This window comes from Drosophila eugracilis, unplaced genomic scaffold, assembly GCF_018153835.1.
Source record: "Drosophila eugracilis isolate 14026-0451.02 unplaced genomic scaffold, ASM1815383v1 contig_616, whole genome shotgun sequence".
Classification (NCBI taxonomy): Eukaryota; Metazoa; Arthropoda; class Insecta; order Diptera; family Drosophilidae; genus Drosophila; species Drosophila eugracilis.
In genome coordinates this window covers 1,135,495-1,160,112 of record NW_024573499.1, presented here as the reverse complement: position 1 = coordinate 1,160,112, position 24,618 = coordinate 1,135,495, and the positions used below count along the sequence as shown (strand labels likewise).

The following is a 24,618-nucleotide window of genomic DNA, read 5'->3' as shown; positions in this document are numbered from 1 at the left end:
TTGTTTTTAACTTTAGTTTTATGGCTGTCACGTAGGCCAAACCGAAACTTTGTTTCAGTCCAACGTTAATGTCTTAAGTGAAACATAAACTCGCCAGTTTATGGGCTTATAAAATTAATAAATTTAACTTTTCTGAGGGGCGTGGGCCAAAAATAAGAAGAAAAGACGGAATCGAAAACAAAACAAAGCTGATAAAACGAAGCACGAGGAGAAAAACAGGTTGTTTTCAGAGCAGAGGGGCAAACATAATCGAACATAACAGGTTTTCTTCGGTGCTTTTGATTTTTGCCCTGCTTAAAAATAACCCACAGTGCGTAAGGAAAAATCAGAACAATGCACTCGTCTAAAAATAAACCCCAACTACTGGGGGCCTGGCCTTATGTATGAGAAACCCTTTGGGATAGATATATCAAGATGGTTTCCAGGAAGCAACAAGTGGTTTTGAAGGAGTCCCCGGCAAGGTGCACTTATTGTTGTTCAATTGTCTATAATATACCCCCTAGATATCATATTCCACTGCGGAAACCAATCGTGCATATGCAAACCGAACGATTTCGGATCGTCTCGACTTTTGTCTTTGAAAGTCTGAAGGTCGTGGGTCTCGGCCGGTGGGTTGGTTCTCTCTCTCTTTCGCTCTGCCTCCGTCACTGTCTCGAATAATTATAACCGCGAATGCAAAAATTAGTTGAACGCGTGATTAATGATTGGCTTTTCATTATTTTCTAGTCTCTCCAACGTCTCTTTCGTCAACCAGTGACGCCCAAAAAGGAGAGTTGATGAAATCAAGCGAGGCACAAATTCAAATTCGTTTAAGTAATAATTCCCTCCCGGAAAAGTTTTATTTTGATTTCAGAATCAGGAAGAAAAGTGCACTTATTGTGCATAAAATGAGTTTAAGATCGCTGAACTAGTAATAAACATGGGATTTTGACGCTGACCAACAAGTTTGTAAGTATTTCCTAAGGTGGAGATTGAGATACATACATGTGGAAAATGGAATATTATTGAAAAATATGAATTTTGAGAAAATCGAAAACAAAACAAGGAAAACCAAAATCCCAGCACCATGTCTATAATGGGATAAATCACTTATAGTAAGCCAATCATATCAAATAAGATTTTAGTAGTTTACAAGAATAAGAAGATCAAAATAAATGCATTACAAAGGAAATAATATTATTTTTTACCAATGGAATATCATATATTATATTAGGATTAATGAATTATATTAGGGTTACCCATATACGAACTGTTTTTCAGAAAAGGCTTCTCTTAATTGACAAATATACATATCTTTAATGAAAACAAAGCCCTTTCCTGCACAGGAAAATATTCATACGATGCAATATGATAACAGATCATAAAAACTCACGAAATACGCCTACGAAACTGAGAAGAAAGGCGGAAAGCTGCCGATAGCAACAAAAGCCGAAGACGAAGAGGGCAAAAAAGAAAGCAAACGCTTATGCAATGGGCAAACATCTGATCTAAGCAAATCGGATGGAATTCGATCAAGATATTCGGATTGGTGGACAGTACAGCGGTTCAAGTGACTCACCTTCGCTTCTCCTTCGGTTTGCCGCTGGCCGTGAGATTGGATTTTGGGGCCGCGCAGGATGAGGAGGTAGATGGAGAGCCAGAAGACGAAGATGATGGCGAGGTTGAAAACGAGGGGGAGGAGGTGGAGGAGCTCGTGGCCACCGACTGCGATTGCTTTTGTTTTTCAGCGGCCGCTTCGATTGTGTCAATTAATGAAACCATTTTGTCTCCGGATTTCAAAATGCAGCAGCATTCAAAAGATCTGTCGATGTGGAGGTTCCTGTTTTTCTTTACTTTCTGTTTTTTATTTCCTTCTTATCGCGAGTTTTTCCAGCACTTTTTGAGACTCTTCGTTGTTGTTGTTATTGTTGTTTTGTATTTATCGCTGTTACTTTCGTTGTTTTCTATGTATGAAAACTAGCTGTGCGCTTGTATTGGATGTTGTTGCGTTCGTATTGTTGGCACTACGCACACACACACACACACAGACACAATAACTCTATTTCCTATTAAATTTTTATTATTTAACCACTTTAACTGCTAACACCGTTTAGCTTATAACTTTTGTGGATATTTCCGATTTCTGATCGACAAAAAAAACACAAGGTTATTATGTTATTTCACTGCTGTTGTTGTTGTTATTGTGGTTGTAGTCTCAACTGGCCAATTGCACTTTGGTATATTCGATAATTCGAGTATTACTATTATTGCACTTTGAAGTTCTGCACTGATTTGCTGTTGAATTCGCGTTTTAGCATCTTACAAACGCGATTTATTTCCAATATATGCATTTTACACTGCGCCTACAGCATTTTTCCCTTCCACACGAAATCTTAATACGCTTTTATTTTTCCGTTCTCTTTTTCTAGTTCCTTCGTAAACAGTGTGGCAGCGTGGTGGTAAAAATACCGCAACCTCGAGCTGCAGCTGCCAGAAAATACCACAAATATACCGCAAAAACTTAGAAAAATAAACGGCCTATTAATACAGTAAATACTAGTAAATGACCTTTTTTTTAAATTTTCAAATATCCTTTAATGAATTTCCACTAGATAGATTTATTTTTAATTTGAAAGAGCGAACTAAAAAAATTAGCTAAGGTATTGGTTTACACTTTACCAAGACTAATTACCAACATTTACTATTTTCTTAATATAACGCTTACGCGTCAGATAAATATTTCCAAGTCACGGTAGACGGATTATATGATTGGAGCCCGATTAGCCCCCAACTATGACAAGCTTTATTTATTTTGTACGAAGTCACACCTAGCCCTTAACTTTAAAGTATAAGTATGTTGAATACGACATCTAAGCCTTGGGCACCACTGAGTTACCTCTAGGGGCTACATCCTCGTTTCCGCCTCCTGCATTGCCAACATCCGCCAGCGGATCTGCGTTCTGGCCAGCAATCGAAGAGGTATCAGTGTCCAAAGCATCGCCCAACCCATCATCGTCGTCGTCATCTCCACCGGATTTGTTATATACGGTTGGATACTTCTGGAAACAATCACGCATCTTGGTGAAGGCATCGTAGCAATCGGATCCCTTGGGATCGGCAGTGCTGTTCTGAAAGCATGAAAAGGCCTCGCGAAAATCGACGCCACAGGGACCGGTGGCCATTCCACCGAGGCAAGGACAACTCCAGTTGATCTTGCCGTCCTTGGTGATTACACCCTCCGGCTGTTCCGGTGGCGGCAGCTCTATTGTGCTGGCCGTGGCATGGTCCTCCTTGGTCACGAAAATAACCTTGTCCTTTCCATACTCCTTGCAATATGAAAATGACATTTTGATGAACTTAACTTAGTCAAATGCTATAAATTCCACGGGGGATTCCTCAAAATCTAGGGGTTTCTGCGATGTATTGAGCACCTGGAAATGGCAGGGCACCTCCTGATAGTATCCGATCAGGGTTAAGGCTATGCGAACACGTTCCAGGAAATCCTCGGTCACCCGGAAAATGAAGCGGTTTTGCTCAGTGCTAAATTTCACAATATCCACAGTGGTTTGGCCACCGATTTCGCCAAATATACTCGCCAAAGAGTTGAAAATGCAACCGTAGAGAAATACGGGCGTCAAAGTCACGGAGTCGGGATCACGGAGTTTCCTGTGGATAAAAACATGTATTATTTTCACAAACTAATATGTTGCACGTGTGCACGTGTGGAATATGCATAAATTTAGGAGCTCACAGCTTCACGTCCAGATATTGGTAACCACTCATTCTTTGGTTACGGCAAGCTCCAATCCCGGTAATGCAGCACGGGACCTATTTTTGATGGGAACCTTTGGGAAAGTCGTCAACAATTTGCCGGTCAGTGTGTTTTTTATGTAATTATTTCCTTTTCACTGTTTCTTTCTGCTTTTAAAACAGCTGTGCACGGACAGAAATGGCAACTCTAGTTTTTTCAATGAAAGCTGTCAGCTATAAAAAAGCTAGTCTTATAAAATAATCTGTTATTATATTTTTCAGGGTATAGATTTGATTTCGTTGAATAAGTTAAAACTCCTTAAAAAAATGTATTAAAAATATGCGCATTAAAATCCATAAGTGAATAATACTTTTTTTAGGTAGACAGGATGTCAACACTGATTCCAGCTTGTTTCGTTGTGAACGACAGAGAAAGATAGCAATCGAAACAATTTAGATTTGATATTCAAACTTTTCATAACCGTTACAAAAGATTTAATCATTGAAGCAATAATAGATATATAGTTAAAATATCTAAGCAGCTACATATTACTTAAAGGCTAATCCTCAGTATCGGACAACCCTACCAAATTCTTCTCAATGTCTTTCTCAAAGTCTAATGTTGACTTAGAGGCCTGTAGGATCTTGAAATGACAGGGCATCTCCTGGTAGTGTCCTATTAGTTCCAGGGAGATGCGTATCATTTCAAATGTATCTTCAGGTACCCGGAAAATAACGCGTTGCTGTTGGGCGCAGAACTTTACGATTTCAAGTGTAGTTTTTTCCTCACAGAAGAAACTCTCAAAGGCATCAAGAACACAGTTTCGAAATAAAGACGGAGTCAAAACAACAGCATCTGGATCCCGAAGTTTGCTGAAAAACAAATATATTCAAATTCTGACTAATTACGAAATTCTGCACTCACAGTTTAATGTCGAAGTAGTAATAACTCGCCATGGTGATTTTGCGCTGTCCTCGTTAAGCGGAGTCCCCTGTAATGATAATTCGATAGCTGCGCGATCGGGGCGAATGGTTCACTGTTGATTGTCTTTCGTGAAATGCGCGGCGCCAATTGTTTGACGAAATTCTATCACGGAAAACAAAAAATTTTTAAAACAGAAACTAGAAACTGGAACTGTAACAATAAATTGACTTTTACTTCGGAACTGTCAAATGGACAAGCTAGCAAATGCGCAGGTCCAACAGGAAGTCGAAGAGGAGGAGGGTCCTCTCAGTGTTGCTAAATTAATGGTGAGTGATCAGCGATCTCTGCCCGAATTTGGAATTTGCGTTAATGCTCACTTCAGGGCGGGAGCATCACGGCCAAGGACATCAAGCTTCTGCAACAGGCCAGTTTACACACCGTGGAAGCAGTGGCCAATGCCACTAAGAAGCAACTAATGGCAATTCCCGGTTTGGGTGGCGGCAAGGTGGAGCAGATCATTACGGAGGCCAATAAACTGGTTCCCCTGGGCTTCCTCAGCGCCCGGACTTTCTATCAAATGCGTGCGGATGTGGTGCAACTGACTACGGGCTCCAAGGAGCTCGACAAACTACTAGGTGGCGGAATAGAGACGGGATCTATCACGGAGATTTTCGGAGAGTTTCGCTGTGGAAAGACACAAATATGTCACACTTTAGCTGTCACGTGCCAACTGCCCATCAGCCAAAAAGGCGGCGAAGGAAAGTGCCTGTACATCGACACAGAGAGCACCTTCCGTCCGGAACGATTGTCCGCCATTGCCCAGAGATACAAGTTAAATGAAGCCGAGGTCCTTGATAATGTAGCCTGCTCAAGAGCATACAACTCGGATCAACAAACGAAGCTCATTCAAATGGCAGCAGGTATGCTCTTTGAGTCCAGGTGAGCAGGTTTATTCCCTAATTTAACAAGCCTAAAACACCATACATTTCAGATACGCCGTTGTCATTGTGGATAGTGCAATGGCTCTCTACCGATCGGATTACATAGGACGTGGAGAGCTGGCCGCCAGGCAAAATCATCTAGGTTTGTTTCTACGCATGCTCCAACGCTTAGCTGATGAATTTGGAGTCGCGGTGGTCATTACAAACCAGGTGACTGCGTCGCTGGACGGCGGACCGGGCATGTTTGCCGGCGATGCAAAGAAGCCGATCGGTGGACACATCATGGCCCACGCCTCCACCACGCGACTTTATTTGCGGAAGGGCAAGGGCGAAACTCGCATTTGCAAGATCTACGACTCGCCATGTCTACCAGAATCTGAAGCTATGTTCGCCATCCTGCCGGATGGAATAGGAGACGTTAAAGAAGGCAACTAAGTCGTTGGTCAGGACAACTAATGAATGTTTACGCTAGCTTTTAAGGTCTTTAGGAGTATGCTGTTACAAATAAAAAACTATTTATAATGTTTTATGTTGGTTAACATATTTTAATGATTTCAGGGTTTATAAACTAAACAAAAATTTTTAAATTTTGAAGACTGTTAATGCCGCAATCATTCAATCAAACAAGGGCTGAGAGTATGTACCACTATATTTAATTCATTAATAATCAAAACATCTACACACAATAATTATTTACGGATCAGAAGCAAGACAGCTTTATATGTCTGGTTGTAATAATAAGCGGGTGCGGCAGGAGTTGTCCAATCTCCAGAGCTGCACAGATATGCAGATGCCCCTGGTGGGCAAGCACATGTAAGGTCCAAACCTTATAGTTTTATATAAGGAAATTGATGAATTTTAATCTTAAAAATTAAGCAATAGCACATTCTGCTTATACAATCTTCGTCGTTCATAGCAATGTCTTCAAGTTGCCTGGTTTTAACGCTTAGGATTAACTGAAAAAAAAAGTGTGTTAACGGTTTCCCTGGTGGTCAACGTTTTCAAACGTACCTTATCGTACATCTGGACAAGCAGAGCTGGTCCTTAAACACTGATCTACTGCTGCACGGCTTCGGTGGAAGCGGAGCTTTCCTTGGCCAACACCAAGTTGTTGTAGCCGCGATCATTCATTCCAACGCGAAGGTTTTCGTTCATGTTTTTCGTGTAGTTCTTGTAGATTCTTACCTTCTCACAGAAGTCAATCCAAAAGTTGTCCTCTCCCTCCGGCTCTGGATTAAAAAGACTTTTGAAGCCATCGTATATACCAGAGGAAACCTTGCGAATGACTTGTGCCTTTTCCTTAAACTCTACTTCATCTGACAAGTCCATCTTCCAGAGCTCTAAGTTGCCCACATAGCGGCGAAGACGTCGCATTATGTCCACGCACTCTGGATTCCGCAGAAGCATCAACTTGGTGAGCTCCACCTCCTTAAACTGTTCCAGAATCTCCAAGCACTTGCCCACATTGGCTCGCCGCAATCCTAGGCACTCGCGCAGTTGTTGGGAAAGTTGGATGAAATCGCGCTCCATAAACAGAGCATCCTCGTGCTCAATTAGCTCTTCGATAAACCTCAAGGCTTCCTGCTTGGGAATTTCGGTGCGCATGGGTTCCACCACGATCCTTTCGGGCATGGCCTCCGGGTCCAGTTGACCACTCTCTAGTTTAAGTTTGAGCTCCATGGCTTCCTTACGAGCTTTCTCCACCCAAGCCTCCTCGGCAGCGGCGTTTTCAAAGATATCTGGCTTGTTGTAGTTTATGTCGATTCCCAAACACTTAGCAGTGGGCATGTATACCATAAGCATCTCATTCCGAATGTTCTGTGCGGGCAGAAATAGTATTAGATTAGCGAAAAGTATTAAAAAACCAGAATGAACTGAAACACCTAAAAAGCAGTGGATACATCCATTAAAACGAACCTTGATAAGGTTAGGTCAGGTACATACATTTTAGCTTACTAGATCTCAGTATCTAGTTAAACGCTTATCACCGTGACCTATTTAATTAGTTCATACTTACATTGATTTGCCTTGCCCGCTTCTGGATAGGAGTAACTGCAGCCGTGGGCTTCGATTTCTTTACGGATTTCTTGCTAGATGAGCTGGTGGCAGCAGCTGGATTAGCCGCTGTGGTGGCTGTGCCGGCACTCAGACCCTCAGCGGGAACCCGCCGCTTAGCTGGAGGAGGAGCTGTCTCCGCGGCGGTGTTAGCGTCACCGCCCGTTTCACTGTCTCCGACCACATGGCGCGGTGGTGGTGCCTTGGACTTCCGGCTGACGGTTTTCTTCGGCTTCTCTGCCGCGGGAGTAGCAGGAGGAGCAGGCGCAGTCGAGGGTTCCACTGTCTCTTTCGGTTCCTCGGTCTTTGCTGGATCCGCGGAGGCGGGTGGAGCAGCACCTCCTTCCGTGGCGGGCAAATCGATGGGCGCCGAGTCTTCTCCGCGCAGGGCGCTCTCTATTTGATCGATAGCTTCAATGAACTTAGCCCTCTTCATAATCTTTTCCGTGGCGAATCTTTCCTTGTTGCCCGCGTACGGGAACAGATCCTCCAACTTGATGTTAGCCGTTTCTCCAGTTCCGTAGAAGTAAACATTGTACTTCTTATTGTTGTTGCTCTTGGTGATCTTGGCCGGCCACGGCGGATAACCCTTCACCTTGGCGAACACTAGGTCGCCAATGCTGAAAGACTTGGCAGCCTTTTCCTTGCCCATGTTGGATTTGGTCTAGCTTGCTTAGATGTCAATTCAATTCCAATTTGTTTTCACCGGATTTCTATGGCGTCTGCTCTTCGTCTCGCGCTTTGTGATAAGTGTGGACAGAGTGCGGAAAAAGGCGGTTTTTTTTTGGCTCCATTGCGGCGCAGTGTGACCAAGTGGCAGCTACCTTTTCAAATATTAAAAATGGTTTTAAAGCGGAAACGCTTATTTAAAGAATAGAATTTATGAAAAACTATAAAAAGTTGGCTAAACTAAATAATTTTAAAATATTATTAGCAAAAAATAATATGAAATAGCCTCTTTCAGAGATGCAAGTTGTACATATTTTACCATACAAAATTAAATGTTAAATAAAGCTTAAAGTAAATGGTTATCTTAAGAAATAATTACAATGGTGGTGTAATAATTTTTATAAAGATAAAGGTTATATAAATTAGAAATTAATAAATTTCTACCATAGAAAATTGGAAAACACTTTTATTAAAAGCCTTTTCCAATAAAAGGTGTCTTTTGATTACAATTAAAATTCCTATGCCAGGGTATCTACAAAGTATAGGCAGTTTATCCGATTTGCCAATATAATTACAAACCAAAAATTGTTGGCAAAGCTCCCACAGGTGGAAGTTCGTTGGCAAGCGATTCCCACCTCATCGCACCCACACAAAACACCTTTACGCACCTCAGGGCAGAAATTCACCACATCAACTGAAAACATATTTCGAAGGCATTTCTGTTCGCCGTCAGTTCGCTCAGTTGTCGTTGGTTTGCCAAAAAGAATAGTATCATATCCCCTCCGAGATCCAAAAGAACTTCAGTTTGTTTACCCAAGAGATCGAGGCGGAAAATAGTTTTCATTTTTGGCCTGGAATCCGAGGAATTTGTTTATTGCGGAGCGTAAATTCCTTATTAAGTGGCGCGCGAATTCTTAAGCACATAAACATGCAGGAGTTAATAGTCGGCAGCGGTGGAATCGTTGGAATCGGTGGCATCGACATGGGTCTACAGAGCGTCCCATATGATAATGAGAATGCCGAGAAGGAAAATCGCCAAAGGTGAGTCATTTGCACGCATTATATGGTGGGTTCTTGCTTAAAATGCTTGCGGTCGCCATTTGAGCCCATTTTGTTTAATGACAACCACTAATGTAGCGCAGTACTAACTCATTTAGTCAAGGTCACGCTGATGTCACCTCAAGCGCGCCTTTGTTGTTGCCTGACAATAAAATTGGTTCAATTTCACATTAATTAATGTAATTAACTTGCTCAAATGGAAGTAATATATTGGACTTTATAGCAATTTTTTTTAAATGATAAACGCTTTGTAAAATATATAAATTTTTCAAATTTTGAGCTTAGTTTTCAACATAATATTTGGTATTAAACATAAATAAACCTAACATTCAAGTCTTTTTAATGAACTAACATCTAATGTTTTGGAAAATTATATTTTGAAAAATGTTTTCCAACGCATTAATACTAACTTGTTGTTTTCTTTGCATTTTATAGCCCCTTTTCAATACTTCAATACTTAATAGATCAATAGGAACATATGCACCGAATTTAGCCATATGCGATTTTCAAATCTGATTTGTTTTCGAACTGAATTCCATCCTGAATTCCAATCTCATTACATGTGGGAATATTCAGAGCATGGCCTGCTTTCTCCTATTGTCCCATTTATTCAATGCGGAAATCATGTCGGAATTAAAATGTAAAATTTATAGAATTTTTTAAAATTATTCTTGAGTTTTTCAACGCATTCTTGGCATTCCTTATCGAAGGCCCTGACTCTGACAATTGAATTCAAGGACACCATAATTGCCGAAATGAAATTAGTCATTTATCATGGGGCAGACGGAGGTCTGTCTGCAGGTCTGTCAAAAGTTTTGGCAGTCGAAAAATTCACAATTTGCGGCCCCGAGGTAAAATTTAATATCTCGGCTGTGAGGAATTTTTGCGAGTTGGAATTTTTTGCAAATTACAAGATGTTCAAAAGAATAGCGAATCTTATAAAGGTAAAAGATCCTAGTATTTTCCCCAACCCATTAACCTAGTTTCCCAAGCAAAAAAAAACATCATGTGATTGACAATGGAAAACTAGCCCAGCGACAAGGATTTCAGATTCATCTACTTTATAGCGAATACATAAATAATGGACATGGAATTTGAAAACGTCTCAATTTGTTCTTGCTTTTATTTTTGCATTCGGCGATCAAATAAAAAACAAAACCATCCAAAAAGGCGGGCGGTGTGAAATATTTTAATTTCACTTATTTTCAAATCACAAAATTCTCCCCGCCGTTGCCACTGGCTTCTCCTTAGTGAAAGTGACCGATGATTAATTTTGGCGCCTTGCCAGCGGAATTTGTGATTATTATTTAATGACGACGCAAAGTCGCCGTAAACATATAATAAAACCGAAAAGAAAATGCTATTTTGACACCCAGAAAGTGGCAATGCTCTTTTGAAAATATGAAAGACCTTATTCGAATTCAAAACCAATTAGAGGTTTTATTTCAAATCTTGATATGATACTTAAATACCAGATTAAGTAACGGTTATTTAAAGGTTCAAAAGTAGTTACGAGGCTTATATAGCCTTAGCTTTCTGAAAGGGTATTTGTGCTTTCGTTATAAAAACAGGTCATGTGTTTAATTTTACATTTACATTCCTCAGTGACAGGGGCTTTTGGAGGGTGATGACAGAACTGGGAGGATGGAAATGGGCTTGGGCACCTTCCATTTGATCTCTCTGATGACAAGAGGAGATGTCAGGGGATCGGAATGATGGACATGGGCTGAAGAACCAGATGGCAATTCGCTATTTTAGTTATAAAGATGTTTCCAAATAGAAGCTTAAAGAGTGTCTGTCTGTTGACAGATCTATTTTAATTTGGAATTAAAAAAAGAAAGGGATTGTATAAAAATTTATATTTTAAGAAAATATTTGTAAAGTATTTGAGAGAACGAAAAGAAATCTGACCCTTTGAGCTTTATATAACCATAACCAGATGGATTTGGCTTCCACTTCGATTGTAATTAACCTGTTAAGTAAAACAGATTAAATTGAAGACGTAGTAGATAATATTCCATTATATGATGACTGATATGTTTGTTTACGCATTCGCCAAATACCATTATAGATCAATTCTATTTCCATTTCGCCTCCATTTATTATACACTCCGCGAAACTAATTATAAACAGACATTTCTGAGGTGTACAGATACAAATTTGGGAAAACATATGTATATTCGAATATACATATCTTTGCAATATGTTTATTGTTTGTGCCTACGCAGCGCAAAAAACCATGACGTCGTCCGATAAATACGTAGGTGCTGGGATGGGATCTGCTGGGATGGGATGGATAGAGATCGTATGGGCATGTTGTTTTAGTTCCCATTCACAAAATTACCCTGGCTGTTTCATGTAGAAAACTTTGGCAGTACTACACAAAAAATACACGAATACCTGCCATTTGTTTATGAGCTATTTGTGTTTGGCTTAACACCAAATGTTCTCCTTTGTTCCAAGATAAATGTTCTTATTTTATCGGGTTTTTCACCCTCTATTAATATTTGTATACCAAATGCATCTGGTTTTCCAGCCAAAAATTTTATTTGCAGGGTTATTTGGGAATATAAACAATATTTTTGCATATTATTTATCACCATAACCAAATTGTATATAATTGCATAAGAGAATTCTTTAACGTCTTGAAATAATATATTTTTCTGACATTAATTTATAACCTCTATTTATATTACCCTATAAAACATCAACAAAATTAATGTTGTCTTTAATCTTTTTACTTTCAGCAAAATAAATGCTTCAAAAACCGAAGATCACACCCCCTTTCCTGGCCTGTCTCGTCTTACACCATCCCTGATCCTATGCGGAGCGGCGGCGGTTGTTCCCGCCTACATGGATAAGTTGGGAGTGAGCTGCGTCATCAACGTGGCCCCCGAATTGCCCGACACACCACTTCCCAGTCATAAGAATCCTCTCTACCTCCGCATTCAGGCACAGGACCGCTCAGAAGTTGATTTGTACAAGCATTTCGATGAGGTGGCCGATCTTATCGAGGAGGTGCGTCTCTCTGGAGGCTGCTCCCTGATCCATTGCGTAGCCGGAGTCAGCCGATCTGCCAGCTTGTGCCTGGCCTACCTGATGAAGCATGCTAGGATGAGTCTGCGCGAGGCCTACAACCATGTCCAGTCCATTAGGCCTCAGGTTCGCCCGAATTCCGGATTCTTCCAGCAGCTGCGAAGATACGAGCAGGAACTAAGAGGCAGTAGCTCTGTGGCCATGGTGTACTTTGCTTCGCTGGACAAGGAGATACCCGACATCCTGGAGCCCGAATACAGGGCCATGGAGGACTTCTACCAGCGGTACCGCAGTTCCCTCAAAAAGCGATAGATCGCTCAGTCTACCCAACATAATCTAACTTGTGATACTTGTACCCTACTGCTAGACCTTAGATTAGACCTAATATTTTATGTGCTTATAGATAACCATGAAATGCTGAAACTTACATAAGATGTATGCTTAAACTTCGTAATTACAAATACACTTTTATTTCCGTTTAAGAATATCGAATTTACAGCGTAAATTAATCAGTTTTAGTAACTTCAATGAATCACAAAGTCATTGGCGAACAAACAACACACTTCTATTATATTGTACATCATCTAGTATTATTTACACATATTCGTATAGTAGCTAACTAAACCGTAACTCGTAGATTGCGTACCTTTAAATGCTCACGTTGAATTGTACTTGCGCCAAGCCATACAAAACTTTGGCATCCGCGGGGCGAACTGAATAGATATACAGATATGAGGAGGAGGAGGAGGAGGAGACCTCCGCTTAGGATGTGTGAATGTATGTACATTAACACCTAGAATTCAGCATATCAACACAAGCGACTTAAACGAGACTTAAACAGAAAGAAATAATTGGCTAGCTAAAAAGGCAGAAGTAACCGTTTGTGTACATTCAGCTAAGTTTAATCTAGATTTACTCCAGGAACGCCTCATTTACTCCGAGGCCAGTGGCATCTTTGGCTGCTGATGCATCAGCTTCTTGAGGTTTTCGTATGCTGTGTTCATGATTCCCCAGCTGATGAAAGAGCGTCCCGTGTTAAAGGCGCATCCGCGATAGAAATTGGCTATGCGGCAATCGCGCTCTACATAAATTCGCTTGCACGCCTGCCAGCTGCCCTCTGACTTATGGCCCATGTCACTCTGCAGCGACACCTTAATCACGTTTAGCGGATAGAAGATTGTGCTTATGCTCGCCCCGATTACTGCTCCCGCTATGAACTCCTGTGCTGTCCGAGTGGATACGGATTTCTGTGGGATCAACGAAGTATTAAATGGGTTGCTCCAGGCAATATTACGATGTACTCACTCTCTTGGGCAGACGAACGCTGGCCTCCTCTCTCAGCACGAAGAACAACGCATTGGACAGACCGTTGCGCCAAAATACTGGTTCAAGTCCCCTGTAGAGCTCCCGATAGCCATAGTGGGTTACCACATACCTGAGAAAGTAAAGTAAATAAAATTATGAGAAGTATTTTTAAAGCTATTTATTTTATTTTTAAGATTCCTAAATGTTTGTCATAAGTACAAACCACAAACAAAATACTAGTGACTCAATGATTAATAATAATGATTATTAATATGGATATTTTCTTTGGTTTGATCCAGAAGAATTTCTCATATATAAACCGTATTTCAATCTCAATATAATCTGATTCCATACAAAAAAGGAAAACTAATAAAACTAGCCGTCGCTAGAATCAAATGTTTATTTTATTAATGATAATTGGATCAATAAATATTTATTTTGTTGGACAACTTTCGAATCAGAGAATACACAGACATCTTATATGGCTAATAAATTGGGCAAAGTATAGTCTGCTTACCTGAATGCGTTCGGTGTATTGGAGAAGTGCTGGTGGAACTTGGAGTCCGCTAGAAGGGTTTGAACACGTTCGAAGGGCAGGAGGATGGATTCGGCGCTACCGGCAACCACACCTGCGATTACCTTGGCCCCGTAGTCGTTAAGTGAGTAGTCCTCGACGAGGTACCTCCTTGTGCCGTCAAACACGCCGAACATGATGGACAGGGAGATGGTCTTCTGGGCGAGGGGCGGAAGCATTCCGCGGTACAGGAAGCCCAGACCTTCGTGGCGCAGTTGCGCAAAGGCCGAGGTAATGGGCACCCCGTGCAGCATTTGGCGGAAGATCATCTTGTAGATGGGATATGTGGCCGCGATGTTGACGAAGGCTGCCCCGCACCCGCAGGCGAACTCCTCCCACTGGAAGGCCCCGAAGAATCGATCCGAAAATACACTCCCATGTCTGGATATCCCTATTTCCGGGGAGTGGGTATGGGAACTTCCAGATGGAGCGTTGTTGGGGGGCGGTGGGTCGGTGGTTTTCGCAACATTTGGTGCTCCATCGTCTTTCATCTTGCTATTATCCTAACTTTAATTCGGGCGTGTGGAGAAGTGCGCATTTGTCACCGCGTTACCATTGTAACTACTCACACACTGGGTTTGTGCTCGTTTGTTTTGGTTTCGATTCACATCGGTTAAATTATATAATAATAAAGAACGGTATGACGGCGGGCGACAGTGTGACCGCATCTGGGCCTTTGAGGTATACCAAAGGACTCTGTTATCCAATTTAGTTCAATTTAATCCAGTACAAGAAGTTAACTGACAAAAAACTATCTAAAGAAGACCTAATTTTAATTAATATTATCTTAAATCGGGGTTGATATACGAGGTCATCTTGTGATTGACGTCAAATCAATGCTTACATTATAATGGGGTAGTAAAAGTACTTATATTGTTTTAAATAATATGGTAACAATAACTGAAATAAATGCTAATATATAATGACATTAATAAAATATTTTAAAATTCGTTCTTCCTTTCAAAAAAAGTTGAATAAAGTTATAATTATTTTATAATAATTTAAATTCTCAAAATATATATTACAAAATGAATGTTAAAAGTGCGCTAACAGCACAGACAAAACGCGTTAACAGCACTGTCCTTCGAAATTTAGCTCCTTTTGCGAACGCGATTCAGCCACACTTTCTTTTCGCTTCTGGTTTCCGGCTAGGTATGTACAAGATTTTAGATCCACGTGCGTTTTTATAATTTTTTAGCCATAAATCATGCTTTTAGCGTTCTTAAGTTCAACTCAGTTGGTCATTGTGCTGTTCGCAAGTTAGCGGTTCGTATTTTGCCAAAAATTTGACTGATTCCTGTGAGTTTTGGAAGAATCTGTACTGTTTGTGTTGAAAAAGCAAGGGGAAAGAGAGCGGAAATACGACGAATACAGCGATAAACTAACTGAAAAAGCCACTCCAACTTTGTTGATCTGAACTTTATTTAAAACCCTTGTATTTCATCAGGATGGCGTACTAAAGTGTACAAATTTTTTTTACATTTCAGCATCAAGATGACCATCCGCCCAGCGTACAGGCCCAAGATCGTAAAGAAGCGCACCAAGCACTTCATCCGCCACCAGTCGGATCGTTATGCTAAGCTGTCGGTAAGTGGTAATAAAGATTCCCCCCTCAAACATAGTTATAACATACTCGTTTCTTTGCAGCACAAATGGCGCAAGCCCAAGGGTATCGACAACAGAGTGCGTCGTCGCTTCAAGGGACAGTATCTGATGCCCAACATCGGTTACGGATCGAACAAGCTCACCCGCCACATGCTGCCCACAGGATTCAAGAAGTTCCTGGTGCACAACGTGCGTGAGCTGGAGGTCCTGCTCATGCAGAACCGCGTTTACTGCGGCGAGATTGCCCACGGAGTGTCCTCCAAGAAGCGCAAGGAAATCGTCGAGCGCGCCAAGCAGCTGTCGATTCGCCTCACCAACCCCAACGGTCGCCTGCGTTCTCAAGAGAACGAGTAAGCTTAAGATTCTTGAGAGTTCTTATAACGTGGTCGGAATACAAGTTTGAAAACGTTAATACTGGACTTTTAGTTAAAAGAATGTGAGATTGGGATCGGCCAGCATTGGTATCAAAATCTATCTATGATCATTTATTATTGGAAAGTTCACAGTTAATGCCAATCCTCATTTAAATTGTGGTTCTAGTGAAGAAATACAATCATTCATAGTTTCTATATTATCTTTGTTTGGACTGATACTTTGCTTTTTTGGATGAATCGTGTTATACTTGATAGGTGCTCTTTAGTATATATCTTTGCTATACTGAAAAGTACTTTATTAAGGTTAATTTTATGCATACTAGTAATGAGGAAACAAGAAAATTAAAAAAGTAAGGTAAAAAACTAAACCTTGATCAGAATGTTTCATAAAAATATCTAAAGCAATTCATAAGAAATTAAATCACTTGTGTAGATGTATCTAAAGATACAGTCCAGCCTAAATCAAAGACGCTTTGGTTCGAATACAAGTAAATTATATTTTTGTAGGCGACCATCTACAATAATCAAGTACAAAGAAGTGGAGATATACTAGGGAGATACAATAACTTATTGTAGGCAATGGTAGTTTATTTCAAGACTACGTCGTGATCAAATTGCAAGTGGTGCTCCAGTTCCTTTTTGTTCTCAAAGTTGGTATTGCATATGAGGCAGAAGCCGCTGTTCTCATCGTTGTCGGACATGATGACGGTGACGGCCGCCTCCGATTCGTCTACGTCCACGTGCAGCTCCTCCACCACCTGCTGCTCGTCGGCGGGCGCCTCTTCCCTGACCCCGTATACGACATCGCCTTCGTGCGTCTTCATGTGCATCTTAAGGGTGTACCGCTCGGTAAATGACTTGGGACATACCGAGCAGTAGTGCCTTGGCCGGTTCTCCTTGTGAATGAGCGTGTGATGGTTGAATGTCTTGCGCGATTTAAAGGATACATTGCATATGCTGCAGATGATGGGATTCTCCTCGGCCTCGTGTCGCAGTCTGTGGTTGTATAACAGGTTGTCCTGCGAGAACCTCAAGCCGCACTTTTCGCACTGGTACTTCTTTTTGTCCCAGTGCATGCGCATATGGCGCAGAGTGTTCACTGGTCGCGAGAAGCTCTTGGGGCAGTAGCGGCACTGCTTCTCCGTCTTGCCCTCGTGGAGGTTCATATGCAGCTCAAGGTACTCCTCATCTCGCCGGATTACTCCGCAAATGGGACAGATGTGGTTTGGCTGCTTGGAGTGCTCCTCGCTTGTGTGCTTTTGCAGCTGATACCAGGAGCTGTAAACCTTTCCACAGGTGCCGCACTCCTGCTTAACGCGTTTCTTCATGGGTTTGTCCTCGCTTTCGAAGGGTTTGCTAAACTGGGCCTCGGTGTCGCCCACCTCCACCTCCTCGCAGATGAACTCCTCATCGTCGTCGTCATCCTCCTCGTCCTCGAATTCCCTTTTTATTTCGGTGTCGGACTCATCCTGCTCCTTGACTAGCTCTACGAAAAGGGCATCTGCTTCGGCATCGCCTTCTGTGTCAACATCACTTTGTGGAACCTCCACTTCCTCTACAAGTAGATCTTCGCCAGACTCCGGAACCTCAAACTCAGACTTTAGAGCTCCCCTCAGCTGATTAGTGAGCCGCTTCTGGGTGGTCATCAGGTTAACCATAATGGTGTCGTATTCCGATAGCTCTTGGAAACACCTCGGACATAGCTTGGAACTGGGATTCAGGTCCAGAGACGTTTGAATGCAGTTGGCCAGGTGAGTGAGCACCAGAGACACTGTTTTTTGCGACGATGGCACTTTGGCCGACAGCTTCTCGTAGCGCATGGAACTCGAACTGGAGGAGCCCGCATCGCTCAGCTCCACTGCGCCGCAAAAGAAGCAGGTGTCCATTGCGGCGGGCGGATTCCGGGTTAACCTTGTTTATTTATTGTTTACAACCTCAGGGAGGAAATTTATTGAGGATTTAATAGAGTTGGCAAAATGAAAGAATATCGGAAGCTATACTAAAACGCGTGAAATGCAACCATGGCATCATTTCGACCAGGGCTGGAGAACATTTACAGAAAGTAGCGAGGGCCGGAACGGCGAAAATGGAACAGGGTGTAAGAAGCATATAGTTGGTTATTTTTAAAATTAATTCATTTTGTAACCGTTAGGAAATATTTATTTAACAATATAAAGCTGGCTTTTTTCAAAATGTCATCTTGAGTTCTTCATTGAAAAAAAAGTTATTTGTTTTTATGGTTTCTTTATTGTATTTAAAAATTATATGAATACTTCAAATTAATGAAGCAATTACAAATACATACTACTCGTATTATTACTGTTCCTAACTATAATATTTCAGAAATGCTGTCTTATATATATTTTCAAATTAAATAAAACTTCGAATAAAGGAAGCATTTACAAATTTGTAAATTATGCATATTATAGACCACCCATGGCGTGTCAATCTAATTTAAGGATTTCAGTGATCTGAAAACTTATAAGATCGCTTTCATTGTTTGGGGATTCAATAAATGTGTCCTGCAATATAGAGCAGTTTCCACTTTGTTTTACAAAAGAACGATGTCTTTTAGATACAGATCGGCTGTTCCGGACAAAAGTCCGGGTTGCATTGCAAGGAAGCTGGGTCTGAGAAGTAACTGAACTGTTGGGTTCCAGCTTATCCTTGCTAATTAAGTCTCTTAGCTTGGCCAAAACAGAGTACAATATCTTCAAACGTTTTGCAATACGCTTGGGATCCACTGGGATGTCTAGGTTGACCACAGCCTGGCACTCCCGCAGAATAAGAATGAGATCCTTGTGCACTCGTTTACCATCTTCACTAAGACTCGAGTAATTGACAGGCAGTCGGAAGTGCTCTACTAAAACGCTGCCCCTTTGGACAATGGCCATCAGATGACTCTTCTCCCGAACCTGGATACTCTCGCCTAACATATCTAGGTAGTTGTTAATCAGAGAGCAGCTGTCAATGATTTCGTGGATCACATTCCGAAAGATCAGCAGCTCTTGGTTGAAATGCTCCTGCAGAATTTCCACATGATGTAAAGATGACACTGATTCTGGTAACTGAAGAGCGGGCACTATGCAGGTATCCAAGGATTCCAACGAAGCTAGACAGCTTCTCACAATCGTTTTGGTTTTTATGTCTTGCGAGAAGGCTATGGCCAGCACACCGATCTGTTGGATGCGATCCATATTGGTGTCGAAGGCGGAGATTAGGCCTTGGGCACCTTCTGCATCTTTTTGTATTGCTTCCTTCAGTTTCTCCACCGATGTGTTTTCCAAATCTACCAGGCTGACGAAGATTAAGTGCAGTAGAGCCTCATTTAAATAGGATTCCAAGGCATAAAGAGCTCGTTCCAGCGAGAGGGCCTCGAGCTTGCGATGTCCACTATTCGGATCACCCGCCTGTTCATGAAAAGAGGAACATTCGCTGAGCAAAGTCTCACAAAGAGCAGTCAAAGCCTTCTTGTCTGATTTAATGGCTACATTGGCGAAGGCCAAGGAATGGCGAACTATGTGATTCACTATGCTTGCTAGCTGGTAGGTGTCCTCTGTGAAGCTATCCTCCAGAATATGCAGCGAGATGTTGCTATTCTGACTCAGCTTATCCATGTACTCATCAAGATGATCCAGTGCCAGATCCATTAGCTCAACAAACGAATGATCCTCCAGATTCTTTTCTGTAGTTATGCTGTTTTCCAGCTGCGTCCAGGAGACAAGCAGCCGCCGTAAGCACCAGTCCAAGCGATCGAGAAAGTGGTTCCTCGTCATCTGTGGGGCCTCCATGTTGATGGTTCTCTCCAAATGGGTAATGCAGGTTACCACCTGGGTGAGGCACAAAAAAATGGTCTCCACCTCTAGGTTGGCACCACTCGGAGCCACTTCTGGTAGTCTGGCTTTCAGATCGCTGGCAAAGTCCAAGAAAGTGGCACAGAACTCGTTCAGCCAGCCAATGTTCCCTGTGCTGCTGTAGCCCTCTGCAATCAGCTCACTGCAAGTGTTTAACTGAACCAAGAACGACTCCATGGTTTGTAAGATGTACTCTGGTATAGCTCAACTTTTTGACTAAGTATTGGAAGCCGGTGGTTTGCCTTTATATATGCCAAACTCACAGTTTTTACCTGACCTATTCTAGGGACTTAAGAAACATCTGTCAATTTTATTACAGTCGAGAAAATTCGCGAAATCCGCGAATTTACCTGGAAGAGTTCGTGGAGAGCAGGCAGAAAAGTGGGTTTCTCCGTAATAATTGTTAAGATTTAATTTTATGATACATACGCGCGCTTATGTACCCATAAGCCGGACTTCTTAGATTAAACTAGCAAAGAACTACCCTAAAAGAACGCCGAGGTGGATTCCGTGGCCTCCGCCGTATCCGGTTTCTCGACCGGCTGGTGCACTCGCTTGTGCACTTTTAGGGTGTACTTATCGACAAAGGATTTCTCGCAGTCTGGACAAGGATAACGAGGCCGATCTGTCTGATGGGTGCGTAGATGGTGCTTGTAGGTGCGCTTGGTCTTAAACTGTTGGTGACACACTTCGCAGATTAGGGCGTTCTCTTCCGCGTCATGGCGCATTAAATGATTGTACATCAGCCACGACAACGAGAAGCGCTCGCCACATTTGTCGCACTGGTATTTCTTCTTGTCCCAGTGGACCTCCATGTGACGCAGGACGTTCCGTTTGTGAGAAAACTTCTTTTCGCAGTACCTGCACTCTAGTTCGGTCTTGCCTTCGTGAAGGTTCATGTGCAGATCCAGGACTTCGTCGTCTTTGACCTTAAGGCCACACACATTGCACGTGGCATGCTCGCTCTTTTGGCACGTGTCCGCCTTGATGTGCCGGTCGAGAACTTCCTGGCTGGAGAACATCTCGCCGCAAATATGGCAGGGTATCTCGGTGGTCTCGGTGAAGAACTCCTCCTCCGAAGAGGGCATGCTGTCGTCCGGTTCGCTGAATTGAAAGTCCTCATCCAGCATCTCCTCTTTCATGAATTCCTCTTCATCGACTTCTTCCTCCTCATCCGGATCCTTTTCCGGCTCCTTTAGGGACGTGGCCTGGACAATCTTGAATGCCGGCACCTGGACCCTGGCTCTCTTCGTCGCCTGCTGTTTGGTCTCGGGCTTGCCCTCTACTTGCCGGCAGCCCAGAAGTGCATCCGCAATTTGGCGCTGCACCTGGCTAAGATTCCGAACCAGTCTGTCATAGTTGAAAAGGTACTCCAAGCAATCTCGACAGGCAGCCGAGTTGGGTGAGAGATCCAGTCGCTGGTTGATAATCTTTTCAAAGTATTTTAGTATATCCTTGATCGGCTTAAAGGTTCCTGGCACTATGCAGCCTGCAGAATTTCGGCTATTAGGTTTTCTGAAGACCAAAATATCATTCTTTACCTTCTATTAGCTGGAAAACACCCACGGACTTCTCTTTGCCGCAAACGAAGCAAAACGGTCGCGTTGAGCTCATCTCGTCGCTTAGGAATCGAAAAATTCGGCTTAAACAACTTAATTTGTGTATATTTTGTTGTGAACGCTATGCAGTGTTACCAGATGGTCATACTGTTTCCCCCAAATGCTCTGGGCCAGCCCTGACTTTACCCATCTCTTATCCAATGTTCAGGGTGTATATTAAAAGCTTCCAATTTTTATGTTGGTAAAGATCAGATGAATTTCAAATGTTATTTTTATTTCGATTTGAATCAAATTCTTTTTAACTGTTTTATTCTGTACCTGTATATATTTTCATATTCGATAGTATCGATAAATAAAATTTTTGAGCTTAAAAAAGATCTGGTCTCATTGAGAGACGAAAAAGCATTTTTGGAAAAATTGCCGGTTGGTAAGAATCAAATTGCTATTTTAAGCACTTCTCGGCAATGAATCGTCTCCAATTGTTTTCAAAAGGACTACGACTAATACACAAAATGTCAGAGGAAGCACTTGCAGGCGTGCCATCGGTGCATATCAGCCCAGAGGGCATCTTTAAATACATCTTGATCAATGTCATCGATGGCGGAGATGCCTCAAAGGCTGTGATTCGTGGGTTTTCGGATTGCGAGTGGCATGGTGAATTTTTATTACATCTATTATTCCATTATTAACCCTAGCAACATGACTTCTAGCCGACATTTTCGATCGTGAGGAAGAGGTCTTCAAAAAGCTGGGACTGCGCGCCGAATGCCCCGGTGGCGGACGCATCGAACACAATCCCGAAAAGAAATACCTGAAGGTCTACGGATACTCTCAGGTACGTCTAAATGCCGGAATTCGGGATTTCTATATATATTTAATTGCACTGCTCTTGTATATACATAATAAATAAAAATTTTTCGATGCCTTATATTTCAGGGCTTTGGAAAAGCTGATCACGCGCAGACCAAACGGATCCTGGCCACTAAGTACCCGGATTATACAATTGAAACCTCTGATGAAGGATACTAACTGCAAATTGTGATGTGAAAAACACTTTCTAACACCTTAACATGAAATTACCATTGGCTACGTAGTAATTTACAATAATATTTTGAAATACAGTTATTTGCGGATTACCGGCTTTTTAAAAAAGTGGTCGTTTTTATCTCATTACTATAGGGCCCTGCGTTTATTGTGAGATAATAATAACAATATTTGTATATTTTAATAAACTATCATATGTGCCATGATTTTACTGCACTTGAAATGTAAAAAATATGTTCAAGGAAAAACATTTGTTCAGTAGCTGTGAAACTGCTCAACTAAGCCTAACTTTCTGTATCTAAATTATTTAAGTTCTAAATTTAAAATTCCCTTTGGCAAAATATAATGAAATTGATAAAGTGTTTGAGCTTGTTACCGCGATGTGTCTCTCCTTTGCGTAAGCTTTTAGTAAACAATTTTAAAACCCGCAATGAAATGACCTTAATCTTAGAAAAATGTTATTCGACGGAATTGATCAGTTTGGTTGGAATTCCTAGGGTTCGCATAACAAAAGGCGAGAATCGTTATTTGTTAGTGATGATCCACACGCACGGCTATACGAACTTTGGAAGAGTTATTGTCCGGGGAGCTGATGTCGACAACCATTGTGAGTTTAAAAGTTTTTTTTAAGCCCTTTTAGACAACTTATTTTTCAGTGAAAATTTTCGACTCCATTTTGGAGGAAATGGAGCCGCTGGGCATATGTTCAAAATGCCTTGGCGGCGGGAGAATTCTTAATGATGAGGGCAAGAAGACAATTAAAATTTATGGCACCTCTAGAGTAAGTTTAAGAGAATTGGCTTGGACATAACTTGCAAAAACTATATTATCCCTAGACATTTGGCACTGCTGATCACCGAAGAACTAAGAATGTACTACAAGCGTCGTCGACCTACAGGGATTTCAAGATTTCTGTTAAGAAGTAAACCCCGGCGCATATGCTAATTTAATTGAAATAAAAATTGCACTAGCAAAATGAGAACGCCTTGTTTTATTCTTTGAATAATTAGAAAATCGTAGCAAACATTTTTAATAAATGCAAATGAGAGAGAAGTTAGGAGAATGTATAAGTTTCTGATTCGTCTCACATGCTTTGACTTTTATGACAGTTTTGAATTTATCCCTTACGTCATGACTTTATGTAAAATCAGTATTTCTGGAGCCCTGTTCGTGTTCAGAACAATATTTTTCGGAATAATTTATCTAAATTCCAGTGCCTTTTAAATTTTTCAAAAATGAAAACGTTGAACTTTTTGGCTCCAATTTCACAAATAGTTAAACCTATTCGAAAACAAAGTGTTTCGCGAGTTAATGCCCTGTTGATAAATGTTCCACGAGTTCAAATATCGAAGGGGAAAAACCAATATCTTTTAATGACGATACACATGCACGGTTTTACCAGGTTCGGCAGGACAATCGTCAGAGGATCCGATTCGATGACCCACGGTTAGTCTTGTTAGCAATTAAAACTAAGTATTATTGTTATTGTTTATCCCGCTCCCAGAGGAAATTTTTGAAGAAACCCAGGAGGAAATGGACGGAATTGGCATCTGTACCAAATCCCTTGGTGGAGGGTTCATCAGTAACAAAGAGGACAAGAAGGTAATCAAGATCTATGGGTGCTGCAAGGTGAGTAGATAAGATCGTCCTTTGATGGATATGTCTGCATAAAACTGCCCGCAGACGTTCGGAGAAGCGCCTCACGGAAGGACGAAGGACATATTGCTGTCGTGGACCAAATATCAGCATTTCAATATCATCTTGCCCAAAAAGAATATGAATGCATATGAAGAATAAGGCACGGTGACAGAGTTTAAAAAAACTTACGACATATTGGACAATTAATAAAATACATGAAGAAATACGTTACCAAATTTTATTATAAAGGG

At 41.5% G+C, this 24,618-nt stretch overlaps 14 protein-coding genes across 17 annotated transcripts; 6 read left to right on the top strand and 8 right to left on the bottom strand.

The window, feature by feature from the left end:
- Positions 1-2,740: 2,740 nt before the first annotated feature.
- Positions 2,741-3,326, bottom strand: LOC108111284 (mitochondrial intermembrane space import and assembly protein 40-B). Its single transcript, XM_017220673.2, has one exon. The coding sequence runs from the start codon at positions 3,324-3,326 to the stop codon at positions 2,850-2,852; it is 477 nt and encodes a 158-aa protein (XP_017076162.1). The 3' UTR covers positions 2,741-2,849.
- Positions 3,327-3,341: 15 nt separating this feature from the next.
- LOC108111286 lies at positions 3,342-3,937 on the bottom strand. The gene is made up of 2 exons (XM_017220674.2): positions 3,731-3,937; positions 3,342-3,645 (listed from the first exon to the last, which is right to left on the bottom strand). The coding sequence occupies exons 1-2, from the start codon at positions 3,760-3,762 to the stop codon at positions 3,342-3,344; spliced, it is 336 nt and encodes a 111-aa protein (XP_017076163.1). The 5' UTR covers positions 3,763-3,937.
- Positions 3,938-4,187: 250 nt separating this feature from the next.
- On the bottom strand, positions 4,188-4,764 carry LOC108111386. Its single transcript, XM_017220820.2, has 2 exons — positions 4,655-4,764; positions 4,188-4,602 (listed from the first exon to the last, which is right to left on the bottom strand). The coding sequence occupies exons 1-2, from the start codon at positions 4,684-4,686 to the stop codon at positions 4,290-4,292; spliced, it is 345 nt and encodes a 114-aa protein (XP_017076309.2). The 5' UTR covers positions 4,687-4,764; the 3' UTR covers positions 4,188-4,289.
- Positions 4,765-4,767: 3 nt separating this feature from the next.
- Positions 4,768-6,122, top strand: LOC108111382 (DNA repair protein Rad51 homolog). Its single transcript, XM_017220815.2, has 3 exons — positions 4,768-4,980; positions 5,037-5,593; positions 5,646-6,122. The coding sequence occupies exons 1-3, from the start codon at positions 4,903-4,905 to the stop codon at positions 6,028-6,030; spliced, it is 1,020 nt and encodes a 339-aa protein (XP_017076304.1). The 5' UTR covers positions 4,768-4,902; the 3' UTR covers positions 6,031-6,122.
- Positions 6,123-6,226: 104 nt separating this feature from the next.
- LOC108111380 (hepatoma-derived growth factor-related protein 2) lies at positions 6,227-8,411 on the bottom strand. The gene is made up of 3 exons (XM_017220812.2): positions 7,613-8,411; positions 6,607-7,413; positions 6,227-6,551 (listed from the first exon to the last, which is right to left on the bottom strand). Exons 1-2 carry the CDS (start codon positions 8,300-8,302, stop codon positions 6,652-6,654), a joined length of 1,452 nt encoding a protein of 483 aa, XP_017076301.1. The 5' UTR covers positions 8,303-8,411; the 3' UTR covers positions 6,227-6,551; positions 6,607-6,651.
- Positions 8,412-9,076: 665 nt separating this feature from the next.
- Positions 9,077-12,906, top strand: LOC108111384 (dual specificity protein phosphatase 18). The gene is made up of 2 exons (XM_017220817.2): positions 9,077-9,360; positions 12,126-12,906. The coding sequence occupies exons 1-2, from the start codon at positions 9,248-9,250 to the stop codon at positions 12,724-12,726; spliced, it is 714 nt and encodes a 237-aa protein (XP_017076306.1). The 5' UTR covers positions 9,077-9,247; the 3' UTR covers positions 12,727-12,906.
- Positions 12,851-14,966, bottom strand: LOC108111383 (mitochondrial nicotinamide adenine dinucleotide transporter SLC25A51). The gene is made up of 3 exons (XM_017220816.2): positions 14,237-14,966; positions 13,720-13,849; positions 12,851-13,661 (listed from the first exon to the last, which is right to left on the bottom strand). The coding sequence occupies exons 1-3, from the start codon at positions 14,782-14,784 to the stop codon at positions 13,347-13,349; spliced, it is 993 nt and encodes a 330-aa protein (XP_017076305.1). The 5' UTR covers positions 14,785-14,966; the 3' UTR covers positions 12,851-13,346.
- A 432-nt stretch (positions 14,967-15,398) lies between these two features.
- Positions 15,399-16,310, top strand: LOC108111385 (60S ribosomal protein L32). 2 transcript variants are annotated; one of them, XM_017220818.2, is made up of 3 exons: positions 15,399-15,445; positions 15,781-15,880; positions 15,941-16,310. In XM_017220818.2, exons 2-3 carry the CDS (start codon positions 15,788-15,790, stop codon positions 16,250-16,252), a joined length of 405 nt encoding a protein of 134 aa, XP_017076307.1. In that variant the 5' UTR covers positions 15,399-15,445; positions 15,781-15,787; the 3' UTR covers positions 16,253-16,310. The 2 variants fall into 2 exon arrangements, with proteins under 2 accessions (XP_017076307.1, XP_017076308.1); XM_017220819.2 differs by lacking the exon at positions 15,399-15,445 and adding an exon at positions 15,447-15,469.
- Positions 16,311-16,749: 439 nt separating this feature from the next.
- Positions 16,750-18,292, bottom strand: LOC108111381 (serendipity locus protein delta). Its single transcript, XM_017220813.2, has one exon. The coding sequence runs from the start codon at positions 18,156-18,158 to the stop codon at positions 16,860-16,862; it is 1,299 nt and encodes a 432-aa protein (XP_017076302.1). The 5' UTR covers positions 18,159-18,292; the 3' UTR covers positions 16,750-16,859.
- Positions 18,293-18,498: 206 nt separating this feature from the next.
- On the bottom strand, positions 18,499-20,338 carry LOC108111302 (serendipity locus protein alpha). The gene has a single exon (XM_017220696.2). It carries the CDS (start codon positions 20,301-20,303, stop codon positions 18,717-18,719), a length of 1,587 nt encoding a protein of 528 aa, XP_017076185.2. The 5' UTR covers positions 20,304-20,338; the 3' UTR covers positions 18,499-18,716.
- A 180-nt stretch (positions 20,339-20,518) lies between these two features.
- Positions 20,519-21,831, bottom strand: LOC108111294 (serendipity locus protein beta). Its single transcript, XM_017220685.2, has 2 exons — positions 21,668-21,831; positions 20,519-21,615 (listed from the first exon to the last, which is right to left on the bottom strand). The coding sequence occupies exons 1-2, from the start codon at positions 21,738-21,740 to the stop codon at positions 20,612-20,614; spliced, it is 1,077 nt and encodes a 358-aa protein (XP_017076174.2). The 5' UTR covers positions 21,741-21,831; the 3' UTR covers positions 20,519-20,611.
- Positions 21,832-22,060: 229 nt separating this feature from the next.
- On the top strand, positions 22,061-23,126 carry LOC108111297 (sex-regulated protein janus-A). 3 transcript variants are annotated; one of them, XM_017220688.2, is made up of 4 exons: positions 22,061-22,112; positions 22,178-22,339; positions 22,396-22,520; positions 22,622-23,126. In XM_017220688.2, exons 2-4 carry the CDS (start codon positions 22,198-22,200, stop codon positions 22,712-22,714), a joined length of 360 nt encoding a protein of 119 aa, XP_017076177.1. In that variant the 5' UTR covers positions 22,061-22,112; positions 22,178-22,197; the 3' UTR covers positions 22,715-23,126. The 3 variants fall into 3 exon arrangements, with proteins under 3 accessions (XP_017076177.1, XP_017076179.1, XP_017076176.1); XM_017220690.2 differs by having other exon boundaries at positions 22,063-22,108; XM_017220687.2 differs by lacking the exon at positions 22,061-22,112 and having other exon boundaries at positions 22,119-22,339.
- On the top strand, positions 23,010-23,711 carry LOC108111296 (sex-regulated protein janus-B). Its single transcript, XM_017220686.2, has 4 exons — positions 23,010-23,126; positions 23,181-23,336; positions 23,386-23,510; positions 23,566-23,711. Exons 1-4 carry the CDS (start codon positions 23,075-23,077, stop codon positions 23,653-23,655), a joined length of 423 nt encoding a protein of 140 aa, XP_017076175.1. The 5' UTR covers positions 23,010-23,074; the 3' UTR covers positions 23,656-23,711.
- Positions 23,712-23,891: 180 nt separating this feature from the next.
- LOC108111315 (sex-regulated protein janus-B) lies at positions 23,892-24,603 on the top strand. The gene is made up of 3 exons (XM_017220709.1): positions 23,892-24,175; positions 24,234-24,358; positions 24,413-24,603. Exons 1-3 carry the CDS (start codon positions 23,965-23,967, stop codon positions 24,524-24,526), a joined length of 450 nt encoding a protein of 149 aa, XP_017076198.1. The 5' UTR covers positions 23,892-23,964; the 3' UTR covers positions 24,527-24,603.
- Positions 24,604-24,618: the final 15 nt, after the last annotated feature.

Coding starts and splice junctions, on each gene's coding strand:
- LOC108111296 (XM_017220686.2), top strand. CDS start 23,075: ATGAAATTGATAAAGTGTTTGAGCTTGTTACCGCGATGTGTCTCTCCT. Junction 23,127..23,180: donor GCGATGTGTCTCTCCTTTGC/GTAAGCTTTTAG, acceptor CCTTAATCTTAG/AAAAATGTTATTCGACGGAA. Junction 23,337..23,385: donor AGCTGATGTCGACAACCATT/GTGAGTTTAAAA, acceptor CTTATTTTTCAG/TGAAAATTTTCGACTCCATT.
- LOC108111315 (XM_017220709.1), top strand. CDS start 23,965: ATGAAAACGTTGAACTTTTTGGCTCCAATTTCACAAATAGTTAAACCT. Junction 24,176..24,233: donor ATCCGATTCGATGACCCACG/GTTAGTCTTGTT, acceptor TCCCGCTCCCAG/AGGAAATTTTTGAAGAAACC. Junction 24,359..24,412: donor AGATCTATGGGTGCTGCAAG/GTGAGTAGATAA, acceptor AACTGCCCGCAG/ACGTTCGGAGAAGCGCCTCA.
- LOC108111294 (XM_017220685.2), bottom strand. CDS start 21,740: ATGAGCTCAACGCGACCGTTTTGCTTCGTTTGCGGCAAAGAGAAGTCC. Junction 21,616..21,667: donor TGTTTTCCAGCTAATAGAAG/GTAAAGAATGAT, acceptor GAAATTCTGCAG/GCTGCATAGTGCCAGGAACC.
- LOC108111381 (XM_017220813.2), bottom strand. CDS start 18,158: ATGGACACCTGCTTCTTTTGCGGCGCAGTGGAGCTGAGCGATGCGGGC.
- LOC108111384 (XM_017220817.2), top strand. CDS start 9,248: ATGCAGGAGTTAATAGTCGGCAGCGGTGGAATCGTTGGAATCGGTGGC. Junction 9,361..12,125: donor GAGAAGGAAAATCGCCAAAG/GTGAGTCATTTG, acceptor TTTTACTTTCAG/CAAAATAAATGCTTCAAAAA.
- LOC108111302 (XM_017220696.2), bottom strand. CDS start 20,303: ATGGAGTCGTTCTTGGTTCAGTTAAACACTTGCAGTGAGCTGATTGCA.
- LOC108111385 (XM_017220818.2), top strand. CDS start 15,788: ATGACCATCCGCCCAGCGTACAGGCCCAAGATCGTAAAGAAGCGCACC. Junction 15,881..15,940: donor ATCGTTATGCTAAGCTGTCG/GTAAGTGGTAAT, acceptor GTTTCTTTGCAG/CACAAATGGCGCAAGCCCAA.
- LOC108111382 (XM_017220815.2), top strand. CDS start 4,903: ATGGACAAGCTAGCAAATGCGCAGGTCCAACAGGAAGTCGAAGAGGAG. Junction 4,981..5,036: donor TCAGTGTTGCTAAATTAATG/GTGAGTGATCAG, acceptor TGCTCACTTCAG/GGCGGGAGCATCACGGCCAA. Junction 5,594..5,645: donor GGTATGCTCTTTGAGTCCAG/GTGAGCAGGTTT, acceptor CATACATTTCAG/ATACGCCGTTGTCATTGTGG.
- LOC108111380 (XM_017220812.2), bottom strand. CDS start 8,302: ATGGGCAAGGAAAAGGCTGCCAAGTCTTTCAGCATTGGCGACCTAGTG. Junction 7,414..7,612: donor AGCGGGCAAGGCAAATCAAT/GTAAGTATGAAC, acceptor CTGCCCGCACAG/AACATTCGGAATGAGATGCT.
- LOC108111286 (XM_017220674.2), bottom strand. CDS start 3,762: ATGAGTGGTTACCAATATCTGGACGTGAAGCT. Junction 3,646..3,730: donor CAATATCTGGACGTGAAGCT/GTGAGCTCCTAA, acceptor TTTTATCCACAG/GAAACTCCGTGATCCCGACT.
- LOC108111297 (XM_017220687.2), top strand. CDS start 22,150: ATGAATCGTCTCCAATTGTTTTCAAAAGGACTACGACTAATACACAAA. Junction 22,340..22,395: donor TTCGGATTGCGAGTGGCATG/GTGAATTTTTAT, acceptor CATGACTTCTAG/CCGACATTTTCGATCGTGAG. Junction 22,521..22,621: donor AGGTCTACGGATACTCTCAG/GTACGTCTAAAT, acceptor CTTATATTTCAG/GGCTTTGGAAAAGCTGATCA.
- LOC108111284 (XM_017220673.2), bottom strand. CDS start 3,326: ATGTCATTTTCATATTGCAAGGAGTATGGAAAGGACAAGGTTATTTTC.
- LOC108111386 (XM_017220820.2), bottom strand. CDS start 4,686: ATGGCGAGTTATTACTACTTCGACATTAAACT. Junction 4,603..4,654: donor TACTACTTCGACATTAAACT/GTGAGTGCAGAA, acceptor TTTGTTTTTCAG/CAAACTTCGGGATCCAGATG.
- LOC108111383 (XM_017220816.2), bottom strand. CDS start 14,784: ATGAAAGACGATGGAGCACCAAATGTTGCGAAAACCACCGACCCACCG. Junction 13,850..14,236: donor AATACACCGAACGCATTCAG/GTAAGCAGACTA, acceptor TTACTTTCTCAG/GTATGTGGTAACCCACTATG. Junction 13,662..13,719: donor GCGTTCGTCTGCCCAAGAGA/GTGAGTACATCG, acceptor TTGATCCCACAG/AAATCCGTATCCACTCGGAC.